This window comes from Erpetoichthys calabaricus, chromosome 13 (genome assembly GCF_900747795.2).
Source record: "Erpetoichthys calabaricus chromosome 13, fErpCal1.3, whole genome shotgun sequence".
Taxonomy (NCBI): domain Eukaryota; kingdom Metazoa; phylum Chordata; class Cladistia; order Polypteriformes; family Polypteridae; genus Erpetoichthys; species Erpetoichthys calabaricus.
The window spans coordinates 3,687,529-3,701,302 of NC_041406.2; the positions used below are offsets into that span (position 1 = coordinate 3,687,529).

The 13,774-nt window shown below is 45.0% G+C and overlaps 1 protein-coding gene across 1 annotated transcript in view; it reads left to right on the forward strand.

The window, feature by feature from the left end:
• The first annotated feature begins 269 nt into the window (after nt 1-269).
• The window catches only part of LOC114663936 (collagen alpha-6(VI) chain-like), a 208,342-nt gene continuing 194,837 nt past the window's right edge, over nt 270-13,774 (forward strand). The window contains exons 1-2 of the mRNA XM_051936116.1: nt 270-342; nt 2,778-2,868. Coding sequence (XP_051792076.1) covers nt 2,778-2,868 — 91 coding nt within the window. The 5' untranslated portion in view covers nt 270-342. The remainder of the gene's footprint in view (nt 343-2,777; nt 2,869-13,774) is intronic.

The following is a 13,774-nucleotide window of genomic DNA, read 5'->3' on the forward strand; positions in this document are numbered from 1 at the left end:
ACCTGATGGGAACTTCTGCTTTTCCAGTTCTCTTTGCTTGCTGAGTCTTTGGGCGAAACGCCTGTCAGGCCCCCAGGGTTCATGTCACATTTCTTTGTGGCTCCGCCATGATTGTGAGAGCTCTGATGATCTTAATTATTCTTCAATTTCTGGTGGTCTCCTAGGGCTCTCGTTGTGTCCGTTGCTACATCTACAGTTTTATTTAAGCCGATCTGAGGGTCCCAGTGTGCCACACAAAGCTAACAGAAATGTCCTTTTTTTGTTGTTTTTTTTAGCAGGGTGCTGACTGTTACTGACTTCAGGAACTCCGTCCCCATCATGTTCAATTCATGCCACTAAGAGGTAAGAGACATACAACCAGTTAGCAAATGGAGGTTGGCACAGTGACAGTGGTAGTGCAGCTGCTTTGAATCTCCATGAATTTGTTTTCAATTCCCACCCCAGTCATGGCCTGTGTGAAGTGTGCATGGTCTCCCTGTGTCCATATGGCTTTTCATGGTCTCCATTGTAGATAGCAAGGGGAATGGACTGGCATCCTGACTGGGATGGAGAGCGAACTGATATCTGATCAGGATGGTTGGCGATCCCTACCCCACTCGTGGTAACATACTAATAGATGAACTGGGCAAACGTGGAAGCCAGAGGTAGCTCATCCCCAACACGATAGGTGGCAGTGTCCCTCCAGGCTGGTCCCAGTTAGGACTTCTGCAGAGATGCACAGGAATTAGAGTTTAGAAGAGCAGCCCCATTGGGGTAATGCAGGAGGGTGCTGTTGGGGTCAGATTGCCCCGGTTTCCATATGGCGCAGATGTGCTCTGAATGACCACTGCTGCAGTCCAAGGTCTGGTTTAAAAGGAGTCCACCAGATCTCCTTGGGGAGTCGGGAGGCAGTGGGTGACACTCATCAGGAGGACGGAAGGGCAGAATCTGGGAATAGACTTGTGTGCTATGGCTGGTCCTAGAAATTTGATTCTGTTCATCTGGACAAAGTTATTAAGTGGGAGAAATATTTCGAGACTTATCCAAGTCTCTTCCTCAGTCTCAATTGACTGCAGGTTTCCCCAACCTTATAAACAGTACCTTTGCTTAATCACAGAGACTAGCACCATTGACAAAGGGCCAGTTGATCAGTGATATGCAAATTGTCCACTGATTAGTAGACGTGTGAACCATTCATAGAGGGTTGAGGAATGGCTGCAATCACAGCATTGTAAGATGGCGACAGATGTACCCTTAGGCCCCCTCCTCTGTTCAGAGATGGCCGTTCCCGCTCTGTCTACATCTGAGGCTGAATCTCAGATGGTTCCTGTAGTCTGCCATCTTGCGTGCTGTTTTCTCATACTCACGTACAAGCTTTAGGCCGTCCTTGCCAAAGTGGCTCTCGATGTCTCGATGCATGCTCAATAATCCATTGAGCATTCATCGAGCTATGGCTGGTGCTCAACTGGAAAAGTCAGTCAGTCATTTACTAATTATTTTCTGTAATTAAATTTATCTTTATATTTTATAGTGCCTTTCTAAATCTATCTATCTATCTATCTATCTATCTATCTATCTATCTATCTATCTATCTATCTATCTATCTATCTATCTATCTATCTATCTATCTATCTATCTATCTATCTATCTATCTATCTATTATATGGTGCCTTTCACATCTTTCTAATCTGAAAAAAAAATGAAATTGTGACGCCTCAGCCTGTGATGAGTGTGGGTGAACAGCTGGGCTCCTTTTAATTTCCATGTTTGTATCTTTAACCTTCTGTGTGGACTTTGCATCTTCTCTCCATTGGGTTTCACTTGCACTCTGAAGTTCTCCATGTTTATGGAGGAATATTTCAGACAAAATGAAATAATCGTATAAATAAATATGACATGTATTGTAAAATGTCCACCAGGACTGCTCTGAATTCCCCACCATCATCCTCTCACTGGGGGGGTTTGCATCTGAAGGGACTGCTTGTAAACGTGTTGACTTGGGATTTACGTCCACTCTGCCAACAATCCACCAATCAAGGAGTAGAAATTGATCAAGCCCCACCCCTCATTGACCGTTTCCATTTCCAGTTGCATTTCATGTTGTGTGCCATGTACAGTCAGCACGTTGACGCATGTAACTGATTTTCTTAAAGGTATAAAAAGTTATTTTGCTTTAGTTGTGTTTCTTGACAACCCTTGCTACCCAAACTAATAGTTTTCAAATGGTGGACCACGATGAATGAATCTGTTCCAGTTTTAAATATTGTCTTCATATTGCCTAATTTTTAAATAACAGGTAACTGAAAATGTTCTTTAATTATAATTTAAACATATTTGAATATCAGTGTAGGTGTACACGAGAGCAGCGCGGTGCACAACCGACTGTCTGGTGGTCCATGAGGACCCAAAATAAAATAAGAGTCAAAAGAGCGTTGGTTACACAGTGGCACGTCTGAACCCCCCAGGTCTCCACACTCCGCTGAGCTTCACTTCCATCACTCCTGCTGTGAGGCTCCACTCCTATATTTCCCACCGTCGTCCCCAATTCTATGTCCGTGCTTTGTGTAGACCTCACACCGTGTTTGAGACTGAAAACCACAGCGTTACCATCAGAGACAGAGATGGGTCTCTTCCGAATTAAACGCTGTGCACGTTCACGGTAAGTATGGCAAAACAGCTGACTCTCAGGTCTGCACCCCGCTATGTGCCTTACAATGAGGGGTCGTTTCTTGTGTGCCTTGAAATATTTCCCGTCACTCGTTTTCTCCTCGCTAATCTCATTTTCTGCCTTGTTTTAGATGAAGAACCTGCCAAAGATCACAAAGATGACGAGCACATTTTGTTTCCTCTTCTTCACATGTCTGGTCACGTGTTGGGCACAGAGACAAGGTAGGTGGGTTAGAAGGAAACTCGTAAGGCACGGGGGCGTCGTTTGAGTTACGCTCAATCACATTTACGGATGACACAAAGCACGCCTGGAACTCCTACAAGTTTATGTTCTCAGGCATCCCACCCACTGCGATTTTTGGGAAGTTTATACAGGTAAATTTATGCTTTGTAAATGTCTTTTAATTAGTAAGGCTCAAGTTTTTTATTTAGTCATGTGTTTGAATTTTGTACGCTGCAGTGAACTAAAACAAATCAGAAACCGAAAAAAGAAGATAAGAAATAAAAACAAATGGGAAACACAAAAACAAATCTGAAACAACAAATGTGAATGGAGCAGTGAGCAAAGAAAATGACGACTGAGCAAACAAATTGGGGATTGAGAAAAGAAAACGAGAAGCGCAAAACTGAAATTGAAGCGAAAAACGGTGAGGGCTGAAAGTACACCATAATTCAGTCCTGGGCTTTCAACAAGTAGTGCTGTAGTACTAGGGTGTTGTACTGTGTTAGCCATTATGAATGTAATGAGAAGTCAAGCAAAATGGCACCTTTTATTGGCTAACTAAAAAGATTACAAAATGCCAGCTTTCAGGGCAACTCAGGCCCCTTCTTCAGGTGAGATATAATATGGAGACTGGAGTTCCCTGTGTTTATATAGACACCAGGACAAATAACATTGGAAAACCTTTAAGTGAGACATCTTAAATGTAAAAAAATAATAGACCTCTTCAGGCTAAGATTCATTTAGCAAGAAAAGAGAATAATGTCTAGTCAAGATCTTTGGATAAGATGACTGTCCATCAAAGTCTTTTGAAATTTCTGATGTGGGTCTGTAGACAAGTTGACTGTTTCAGTTCGAGAGATGCAAACAATCTTCATATCTGACCATAAGACCCGTGTCTCTATTTAAACCATGTTGTAATGTGTTAAATTTTAGCATGAGTTTCACTTCCCATTCTTAAAAATAATAATAATAATACATTTTATTTATTTGTAGACGCCTTTCTAAACACTCAAAGACACTGAACAATTGATAGAACACAGATTATAAACAAAACTAAAATACAAAAATTAAAATCAGACAGAGCAATTGTAATCAAAGAGAAAAAGCCGTCTTAAACAAATGAGTTTTAAGTTTAGATTTGAAAAGTGAAAATGGTTCAATATTTCTAAGCTCAGATGGTAGTGAGTTCCAGAGCTGGGGAGCATAGCAACTGAATGCTGTGCCCCCCCATAGTGGTAAGGTGGATGAAGGGGACAATCAAGTGGATGGAGGAAGAAGCTCTAAGGGTACGGGAGGGAATGGCAACAAGGAGGAGGTCAGACAGATATGGAGGGGCGAGTTTGTGGTGAGCCTTAAAAGTTAACAGAAGAATTTTGAATTGAATGCGGAACTTAACTGGAAGTCAATGAAGCTGCTGCAAAACGGGAGTGATATGGTGAATAGAGGGGGTTCCAGTAATGATGCGGGTGGGCAGCTGAATTCTGGACCAGTTGAAACTTATAAAGAGATTTGCTGTGTTCTGAAGTTTCCCATAAGCCCTGCGATTTTAAAGTCCCTCTCACAGTGTCCATGGCTGTTACAGGCTAGATATGTGGTGTGAGAACTGGTCCGAACACCATCAGACAGACACCAGCACAAGTACAAAACGCACGTTTATTTACGATTAACCCCTTCCAGCACCAAACAACCCCAACCACGGGCCTCTCCAACGTCCGTGGGCCGCCTTTCTTCTCCCTGTCGCTGGAGCGTTGTCCACCTCCAGCTCCCGACTCTCGTTCCACTACTGTAGGAAGGCAGCCCCTTTTATATTCACCCAGATGTGCTCCAGGTGCTTGCTGATGACCTTCCGGCGGCACTTCCTGGTGTGGCAGAAGTGCTGCATGAGCACCCGGAAGCACTTCAGATGTCCCTGGAAGGTTCTTCCTCCACCTGCCCAGGTGTGGCGGAAGTGCAGATTTCCCTGGCTCCACAATACTCAGTGGCGGCCACGGGCCCCAATAATAATAATAATAATAATACATTTTATTTATATAGCGCATTTCCTATGCTAAAGGCACTTCACAGAGTTTAAGAAAGAACAGTAGGGTATACAGTATATAGCATTGTACAAACCAGATAAATAAATAAAGAAGATTAAGACAGTAAATTCAGAGAAAGAGCCTAACAGACAACATAATTGATGGTCCAGCACACACACACGCAGGTTACATGAGCATCTTGACAGAGAAGTAAACTAAGAGAAGGGTAGTAAAGTCAAGTAGAGCTAAAAGCCGTCCTGAAGAGATGAGTTTTGAGTTGGAGTCAGTTGACCTGATTAATTTCGGTAGGTCATTCCAGAGTCTGGGCGCTATACAGCTGAAGGCCCTGCTGTCACCCATGGAGTGTAGATTAGTGTGGGACACAACAAGATTGCCAGAATCAGAGGACCTTAGTGGGCGGACAGGCACATAGTGATGGAGAAGGTCACTGATGTAGTTTGGCGTGAGGTTATTTAAGGCTTTGTAGGTTATTAGTTGAATTTTATATTCAATTCTGTAAGACACAGGGAGCCAGTGAAGACGGAGCAGGATGGTGTGATGTGCTCGCTGCTGCTGGTTCATGTAAGGACTCTTGCAGCCGAGTTTTGAATAAGCTGGAGCTGTGATATAAGATTAGAAGGGGCACCTGCCAGTAGGGAATTACAATAATCGATGTGGGATGTGATAAAAGCATGGACAAGTTTCTCAGCATTAGAGAAGGAGAGGAAGGAGCGAACACGGGATATGTTATGGAGGTGAAAGTAAGAAAGTTTCTTAATGTGATTTATGTGGGTGGAATAAGAAAGGGAGGAATCAAAAATGACACCAAGATTCTTTACAGTAGAGGTTGGTCTGATGAGATCACCGCCAAGATGGACTGGGAAGGAGCTCATTTTATTAAATTGCACTTTGGTCCCGAATTTGCAGGAGTTCAGTTTTGTTGCAGTTTAATTTTAAAGAGTTCTGATCCATCCAGGTATTAATTTCACTGAGGCAGGTTGCGAGCTGAGAAAGCTCTGATGAAGTTTCACTTTTAACATTGAAATAGAGTTGAGTGTCGTCTGCAAAAAAATGATAACCCAGTCCAAAGCTATGAATAATATGGCCAAGGGGAATAATATAAAGAGAGAAGAAAAGAGGGCCGAGGACAGGGCCCTGAGGAGTTCCTTGTGTGACTGGCGCTGAGCTGGATCTGCTGTTGCCAAGACTAACAAACTCTTGCCTATCAGTCAGATAGGACTTGAACCACTGGAGGACAGGGCCAGAGATACCCAGCATGTTCTCCATTCTGGACTGTAGAATGTCATGTCTGACATGAGTGTCAAATGCTGCACTGAGGTCTAACAGAATTAATATGCTGGTTTGTCCAGAGTCTGCTGCCATAAGCAAATCATTGGTTACCCATAGCAGAGCAGTTTCACAGCTGTGCTGCGCCCTGAAACCAGACTGAAAGGGTTCCATCAAATTATTAGAAGTTAAGTAGTTACATAAGGGTAGTCAGTTCTACAATCCAAATTCAAGGAGTTAGGTGCCAAGCTGAGGAGCAGAACTGACAAGGTAGTCTTCTCCGAAGTTCTGCCTGTGCCACGCGCCAGTCCAGGTAAGACTGAGGAGATTAGAAGGCTTAATGCGTGGCTCAAATCTTGGTGCAGGGTAGAAGGGTATAGGCTTATAGGGCATTGGGACTCCTTTTGGAACAGATGGGACCTGTTCCACCGTGACGGGTTACATCTGAACTGGAGGGGCACCAATGTATTGGGGAGGCGTATGTGTAGGCTAGTTGAGGATTGTTTAAACTATGGAATGGGGAGGGCAGGGAGTTTAGGACTGGCCATGTTTAGATCTATACATGGAAGAACAAACAATGGTGTAGTTGGTGAGTTGGGAAGCTACAACACGCTCAAGAACGTTTGACAGAAAAGGTATGTGAGAAATAGGCCGAAAATTGTTAAGATTGTCACCATCAAGACCAGACTTTTTTAACATGGGGGTTACAGAAGTGATTTTAAAAGTGAGCGGCACAGAGCCAGTGTCAAGGGATGAGTTTATTATTGTTGTAACAGTCGGGATTATGGCATGAAATGTGGTTGGATGTGGTCCAGTACACAAGTAGTCGGTCTCATCTTACTAAGCAGGCCATTAACAAAAGCAGATGTGACTGGTGAGAACTTAGAGAAGGAGCTGGATGGAGTGGGAGAACAGGGAAAGATATAAACAGATGATGTATTTATGTTAGTTGAATTATTTAGATCTTTAATTTTGTTATGGTAAAAGTGGAGGAATTTCTCATAGACTTCAGTAGTTGGGTAGTTGGGCCAGATGTGGGTTTGAGTAGTTTATGAACTACAGAGAACAAAACCCTTGGGTTATCGTGGCCACTTTCTATTATTCTGCCATAATGGGTGTTCTTGACAGCAGTTAGTGCTTCTCTGTAAGCTCTTTGGTGGTCAGAGAAAGCCTGGATATGTACTGTGAGGCCAGTCGTATGTGGCATTCTCTCAAGGTGTCGGCCAACTGCTTTCATAGATCGCAATTCTGAATTATACCATGGAGCTGATCGCTTAAAGGAAACCTCCTTATGTTTTAAAGGAGCTGTTTTATCTAATGCTGAATGAAGGGCTGAGTTATAGTGGTCAGCAAGACTATCTAGTGTTGATGGAATAGGTGAAGACAGTAAAAGGTCAGAAATGGATCCAGAAAGGATAGAGGGACAGATATTTTTGAGGTTTCTGTAACATATTTGTCGTTTACAGGTAAGAGGAGGGAGAGGTAACAAAACAGTGAAAAGCACTGCTTTATGATCAGAGAGTCCCAAGTCAGTGTTGTAAATGTTGGCAAAATATATAATCCAGATGTGCAGATCAGGTCCAGTATGTGACCACCAGAGTGGGTGGGAAAATCAACATGTTGTGTCAAAACAGTCCAGTAAGGATAGGAAGTCATTTCTCAGTTTAGATGTGGAGATGTTGAAATCACCAAGAAGAATGACTCTCTGGGAGAAGGAGCTTAAGTGGGTTAAAAGTTCAGTCAGATCAGATAAGAAGGATGCATTGTATTTTGGAGGACGATAAAGAACAATGAGTGAGACGGGACCTGATTCCGTTATTAGTTTAAGAGCCAGACACTCGAAAGACAATGGACAGTCAATTGGGATTCTTTTGATGTGTAAATCCATTCTGACAATTACTGCAAGTCCACCGCCTTGTCTTCAGCTGCGATGTTCTGTGAGGAAAGTGAATCCAGGTGGTGTCGCCTCCGTGAGAGACGTAAATTCATTTGGTTTTTGCCAAGTCTCCGTTAAACACAGAATATCAAGTTTGCTGTCAGTGATGAATTCTGACAGCACCGATGCTTTGCCATTAAGAGATCTCGAATTAAACAATACAATATTAGTTGATGAGCCGTGACCGGAGCTTATTTTCATATACTGTAAATTTGGCACACTGGCACTTCTATTTCCAGGGCTGTGAGTAGGACAGCATATTCCTGAGCAGGTGGTGGTGACCGGACCCGTGATGTACATATTTCAGGCACTGCAAAATACTGGTGTCTTTTAGGATATTCCAGTCAGACCATTTGCTCTGGACAAACAGTTTAATATGAAGGAGTTTGTCATGAGAGTATTTTAGCAGGACACTGAGCAATACTTATCTGATAGCAGTGGAGAAGCAGCACAGCACACTGGAGCTGAAAGGGCAGGCGGGTGCGGTGGCACAGATGAGCGGCGATAGCAAAGCAGTAGAAAGCATAGCAGGAGGAGGTAGCAGGATTTGGAGGTTCCAACAAACAGCCATAAACAGTAACACTGGGTATTACAGGAGTGATCACCCCGGAGCTACAAGCCAGGTGGGTGTGAACATCACATCAGTTTTTAGTCATAGAGCACAGTAAAATGAATCGGGAGCAGAACAGCATAGCAAATATAATCAGGAGACAGATCATCCCAGGCTCCTAGATCGCCAGGTACAAACAAATGTACGTAGGTCTCATCCCGTGATCCGCAGATTCAGTTGTTCCCAGTCAAAGTAAAGTCCATAAAATCTGTAAAAATTGAACCAAATCCATACAATTCAAGTCAACTGCATCCACAAACTATACGTACAATAAAGGAAATAAAACAAGCATAAGAAAGTGTAGGATTAAAGGCAAATTTTGCAAAAAGTGTTGTTAACAGGGTGGAGCGGCAACAGCATGCGTGTGCCAGCGTCCCCTCCCTAACCCTATTTCTTCTGATTAGGGTTAGGGTTAGGGTTAGGGTTTGAGCCTCCTGGCTCCATCCCTGTGGTTCCCTCATTATCCAAGGTGGGTGCCCCCTTGTGGCCCAGCTGGACATAAAAACTGCCTCCTGGTCCTTCCAGGCGTCCCGGCTGGGTCTGCCCCCCAGCCTCCTGCCACACTGCCCCTCCATCATCAGAGATCCGTTGGGTGCAGCAGCCCATCCCGCGAGGGCAGGTTTCCCACGAATCAGGTCCAAATCGGGCTCATCCAGGGCCCAGTCCTGCAAAATACAACGACAACATTTATTTCTATAGCACATTTTCATACAGTGTCCTGCGGTGGGTTGGCACCCTGCCCGGGATTGGTTCCTGCCTTGTGCCCTGTGTTGGCTGGGATTGGCACCAGCAGACCCCCGTGACCCTGTGTTTGGATTCAGCGAGTTGGAAAATGGATGGATGGATGGATTTTCATACAGAAAAGTAGCTCAAAGTGCTTTACATAATGAAGAAAAGAAAAATAAAAGACAAAATAAGAAATTAAAATAAGACAACATTAGTTAACAAGAGTAAGGTCCAATGGCCAGGGGGGACAGAAAAAACAAAAAAAACTCCAGACGGCTGAAGAAAAAAATCAAATCTGCAGGGGTTCCAGACCACGAGACCACCCAGTCCCCTCTGGGCATTCTACCTCACATAAATGAAACAGTCCTCTTTGTAGTTAGGGTTCTCACGGAGTCACTTGATGCTGATGGTCATGCAGACTTCTGGCTTTTAATCCATCACTGTTGAAACATCACGGTGCTTTGAGTAGTTGGTGGTGGCGCAAAATACAAAGCAGAGACGTTGCCCTGACGCCACTGCCTGGCGTCCTCCGGAGCTAAAGGGCTCTGCGGCCTTTGTGCTCCCGTCTTCGGGTTGTCTAACGGGACCGCTCTCACTCTCGTCTTCCCCACTGACTTCGGGGCTTTCCTCTGCCACCGCAGAGGGCAGCCTGTTATCGTACGTGAGCACATGGGCTCACATCTCTCTCTGTGGGGAGAGCCGGTTTTGCTCCTCCGGTTCTTCATTTCCCTCTGGGGTGCCCTGATGGTTTGAGTCTCCCTATGAGAAAGGAAGAGACCCCTGGCCGTCTGCACCCCTGTGGAGCAGTGTGAAACTGACGCTGGCTCTGGGAGTAGGGCGTTAAGACCTGCGGCACTCACCAGCCAGCATCTTGGCACCACTCTCACCACGCGATCAGCCCTCTGCATCATATCCACTATCGGAGATGCGGCTACTTGGTCCCTGGAACCACACAATACAGAGACCCTTTCGCTCGCGTCTCCATTTCCCTTTACGGTACAGGCATGTCCTACCTACACCGCCACATTCCTCAGGCTAGAGATTTCAGCGCCGTGCCGCTCAGTCCACTGTCCCAGTGTCTTCCGTGGTGCAACCACCTTCCCCTCCAGCTCGACTATGCAGTCTCGAAGGACGTGCAGTAGCTGATAAAACGACTCGGAGAATCGAAAGGAAACCTCTGGATTGCGCCGAGCCGCAAGTAAAAACGGAGCATCAGCTGGTGGAAGACTTACCTGTTTGATCTGTCCTACATGCCGGCTGTGCACCGTGGAGCCTCCATCGCTGATCCGTCGGGTCCTCCCCTGGCTCGGGATGGACATTCGCCGGTCCCGCCTCTGGCCAATCATTGCCGGGAACACAACACACACCATCCAATCCTTCGCCTGCCTCAGGGAGGGACTTCTGGTTCCCTGCCGTCATCCTCTTCCTACTCCCGATGGGGTGGTGAATCTTGTGGCAGCTCCTCTGCCGTGGCATCTCGAGACGCGGCGGATCCTCACTTTCCTGTAGCGCCACCACCCTGGCTTCGCTGTATGGATCGGCACACCTCGGCCAGCGACGCAAGTTCAGGCAATCCCTTCCTGCAAGATAAATACAGGGCCTGGCACGACTGACCCCCGCAGGCCGAGTGCCGTAGGGCCTGGGACTCACCTCCTGGATCCAGTCGCTCAGAGCTCCTTGCCTCCTAGTGGCCACTTCCTTTGATGTGCCAACCACGTTCTTCACGGTGACGGCGAACATTGGTGAGTCTGCGGCTCTCCTGCCTCGCCTGGTGTTTCTCTCCCCCATCGGGTTGGAGACAGCGCTTCTGTGAACCGCTGACGGCCGTGGGGTTAGTCCTAGTCCGTCTGTGGTGCGTGTGTGTGTGGTGGCCTGAGGTGCCGGACCACTCACAAAATTATTTTTTCGATGAGTCCCCGCCTTGGAATAGGCGGAGAGTCCCATCTGAGATGCCACTGTGAGAACTGGTCCGAATACCATCAGACAGACACCAACACAAGTACAAAACACACATTTATTTACAGCAATATACATACAATACTATATACAATTCGCAGTCCTTGGTTCTTCTGGCCGCCTCCACTCCTGCCTCGCAAGCTCCATCATTCTTTCACCCGACTCCAGCTCCCCGAATGGAGTGAGGCGGCCCCTTTTATCCAGCCCCGGATGTGTTCCAGGTGCCTGATGATAGACTCCCCTGTGTAGCAGAAGTGTTGCCCTTGCACCCGGAAGCACTCTGGGAATAAACCATCCCTGGTTTGTCAGCACTTCCTGGTGTCCCAGAAGTGCTGTCCCCCAGGGATCAACGACTGGCCGGGTACCCAGGGAAAAGAAGTGCCGCTCTCCCGGTTCCTCCTTCCTCCAGGCGTCCCGGCGGGGCAGGGCTCCTGGCCGTCTATCACAGTGGATTGTTTGCATCTCTTGGACTGACTGACACAGACAACCTGTCCACAGGACCCACATTGTATTAAAAAACTCATCAGAAACTTCAAAAGACTTTGTTGGACAGTCGTCTTATCCAAAGATCTTGACTAGACATTGTTCTCCTCTCTTGCTAAATGAATCTTAGCCTGAAGAGGTCTATTAATTTTTGACATTGAAGATGTCTCACTTAAAGGTTTTCCAATGTTGCATCTGTCCTGGTGTCTTTATAAACACAGAGAACTCCAGTCTCCGTATGACATGTCGCCTGAAGAAGGGGCCTGAGTTGCCTCCAAAGTTGCCATATTGTAATCTTTTTAGTTAGCCAACAAGGAGTGCTGAAACAAAACGAAAACGCTGAAAAGGAAAAGAAATCTTTTATATATTTTTTGGTATTTCTAAATACTGTACTTTGGCAGAAAAAATGACGTTTGCATAAATTCAAGAAACTGTTGCCATTCCGTTTCTATCTGTTACTTCTGATTTGGTTTGGCAAAACGATTCTTCTTAGTGATTCGAGTTACTTCGTTGAGTTCACTAAAATGATTCGAAACTTTGTATCACTGATTGGTTCACTTCAAAAGCAACAATATTCTATTTTTTTTTTATCTTTTATTGAATTTGTTAAATTCTTGTAACATTTCATACAATCAAGTCAAACTGAACAAAACTAAATTCAATTCAACCCCCGCCCAAGAGAAAGAGAGAAAGGCCAACAGCCCGAGTAAAACTTTGAGAGCAGGAAAGAGGGAACGAATATTCCAGCTTAAAATCGAGAAAAATAACATCATACCAGTGTAACAACTTGAACCACCAAACAATACAAATAGTATAAAAAGTAAGCATCAAAATAAGTAACTCACACATGATAATGATGATGATAATAATAATGATCTTCTTTTTCTTCTTTTTTCGGCTGCTCCTGTTAGGGGTTGCCACAGCGGATCAATAATAATAATCTTCTTTATTGAAATTTGACAATAAATAAACTTTCAACAATAAAAAAAAACAATCATGCAAACAGAACGTGCTCACATCACGATCAAACTGTGAGAACATTGAAATATACCTTACTAGCCTTGTGCGCCCAACTACGTTGCGCGTGTTAAAGTTGTCTGTGAAGGGCTCCCTGTTTAAACGCAGCTGCCAGTCGTGAACAGGGCCCTTCGTCGCACAGCATTATGATTTTTTATAAGGGAAACAAAATTACAAAACAAAACCCTTGGACATTGATTCGATAAGAATGGCCTACTCGGAATCACTGTCCGAATAGTAATTATGTGGTGGTGGAGGAACATTTCTGCTTCTCTCCGTTCACAGTCCGTCTCATTTTCACGACGCTGTCGTTTCCTCTCACAATCTCTTCTCAACCTTTCTCCAATCTCACAGGTTGCTTTGTTGCAATCCAAAGAGTAAGGCAATATACACGGAGCAATGGTTATAAAAGGGGGACACATAGGTATCCAGGCTCTTTAAAGCATAAATAGGGATCACTTCACTGACATGTGAGCAAGCCAGGGTACAACTGTGAGACGCGCAGCACTCGCCGGCTACAACGTAACAATAATAATTTCCGGAACGTGCTGTTACGTTGTCATTCATTTTACCCACTGTCTGTCTTTCATTCATATGTTACATAGGCACGTACCTTTTATCTTCGGCAATCTCATTCTCTAACCAGGCCTCAGGAGCTAACCAGCGTAACACAGTCCACCACCCCTTTCGTTATTCCGGCACATTGTTGACATCCATGAGTAACAACAACGTACTAAACTGGAAGGCGGTCTACGCATGCGTGGAATTCTCGGACAAAGATCAAGATCCAAATGAAGATTATATATAAAGATATACTCACGTATAAGTCGGGTCTTGAAACCGGAAAAATCGATCATAATATCAGACCCCGA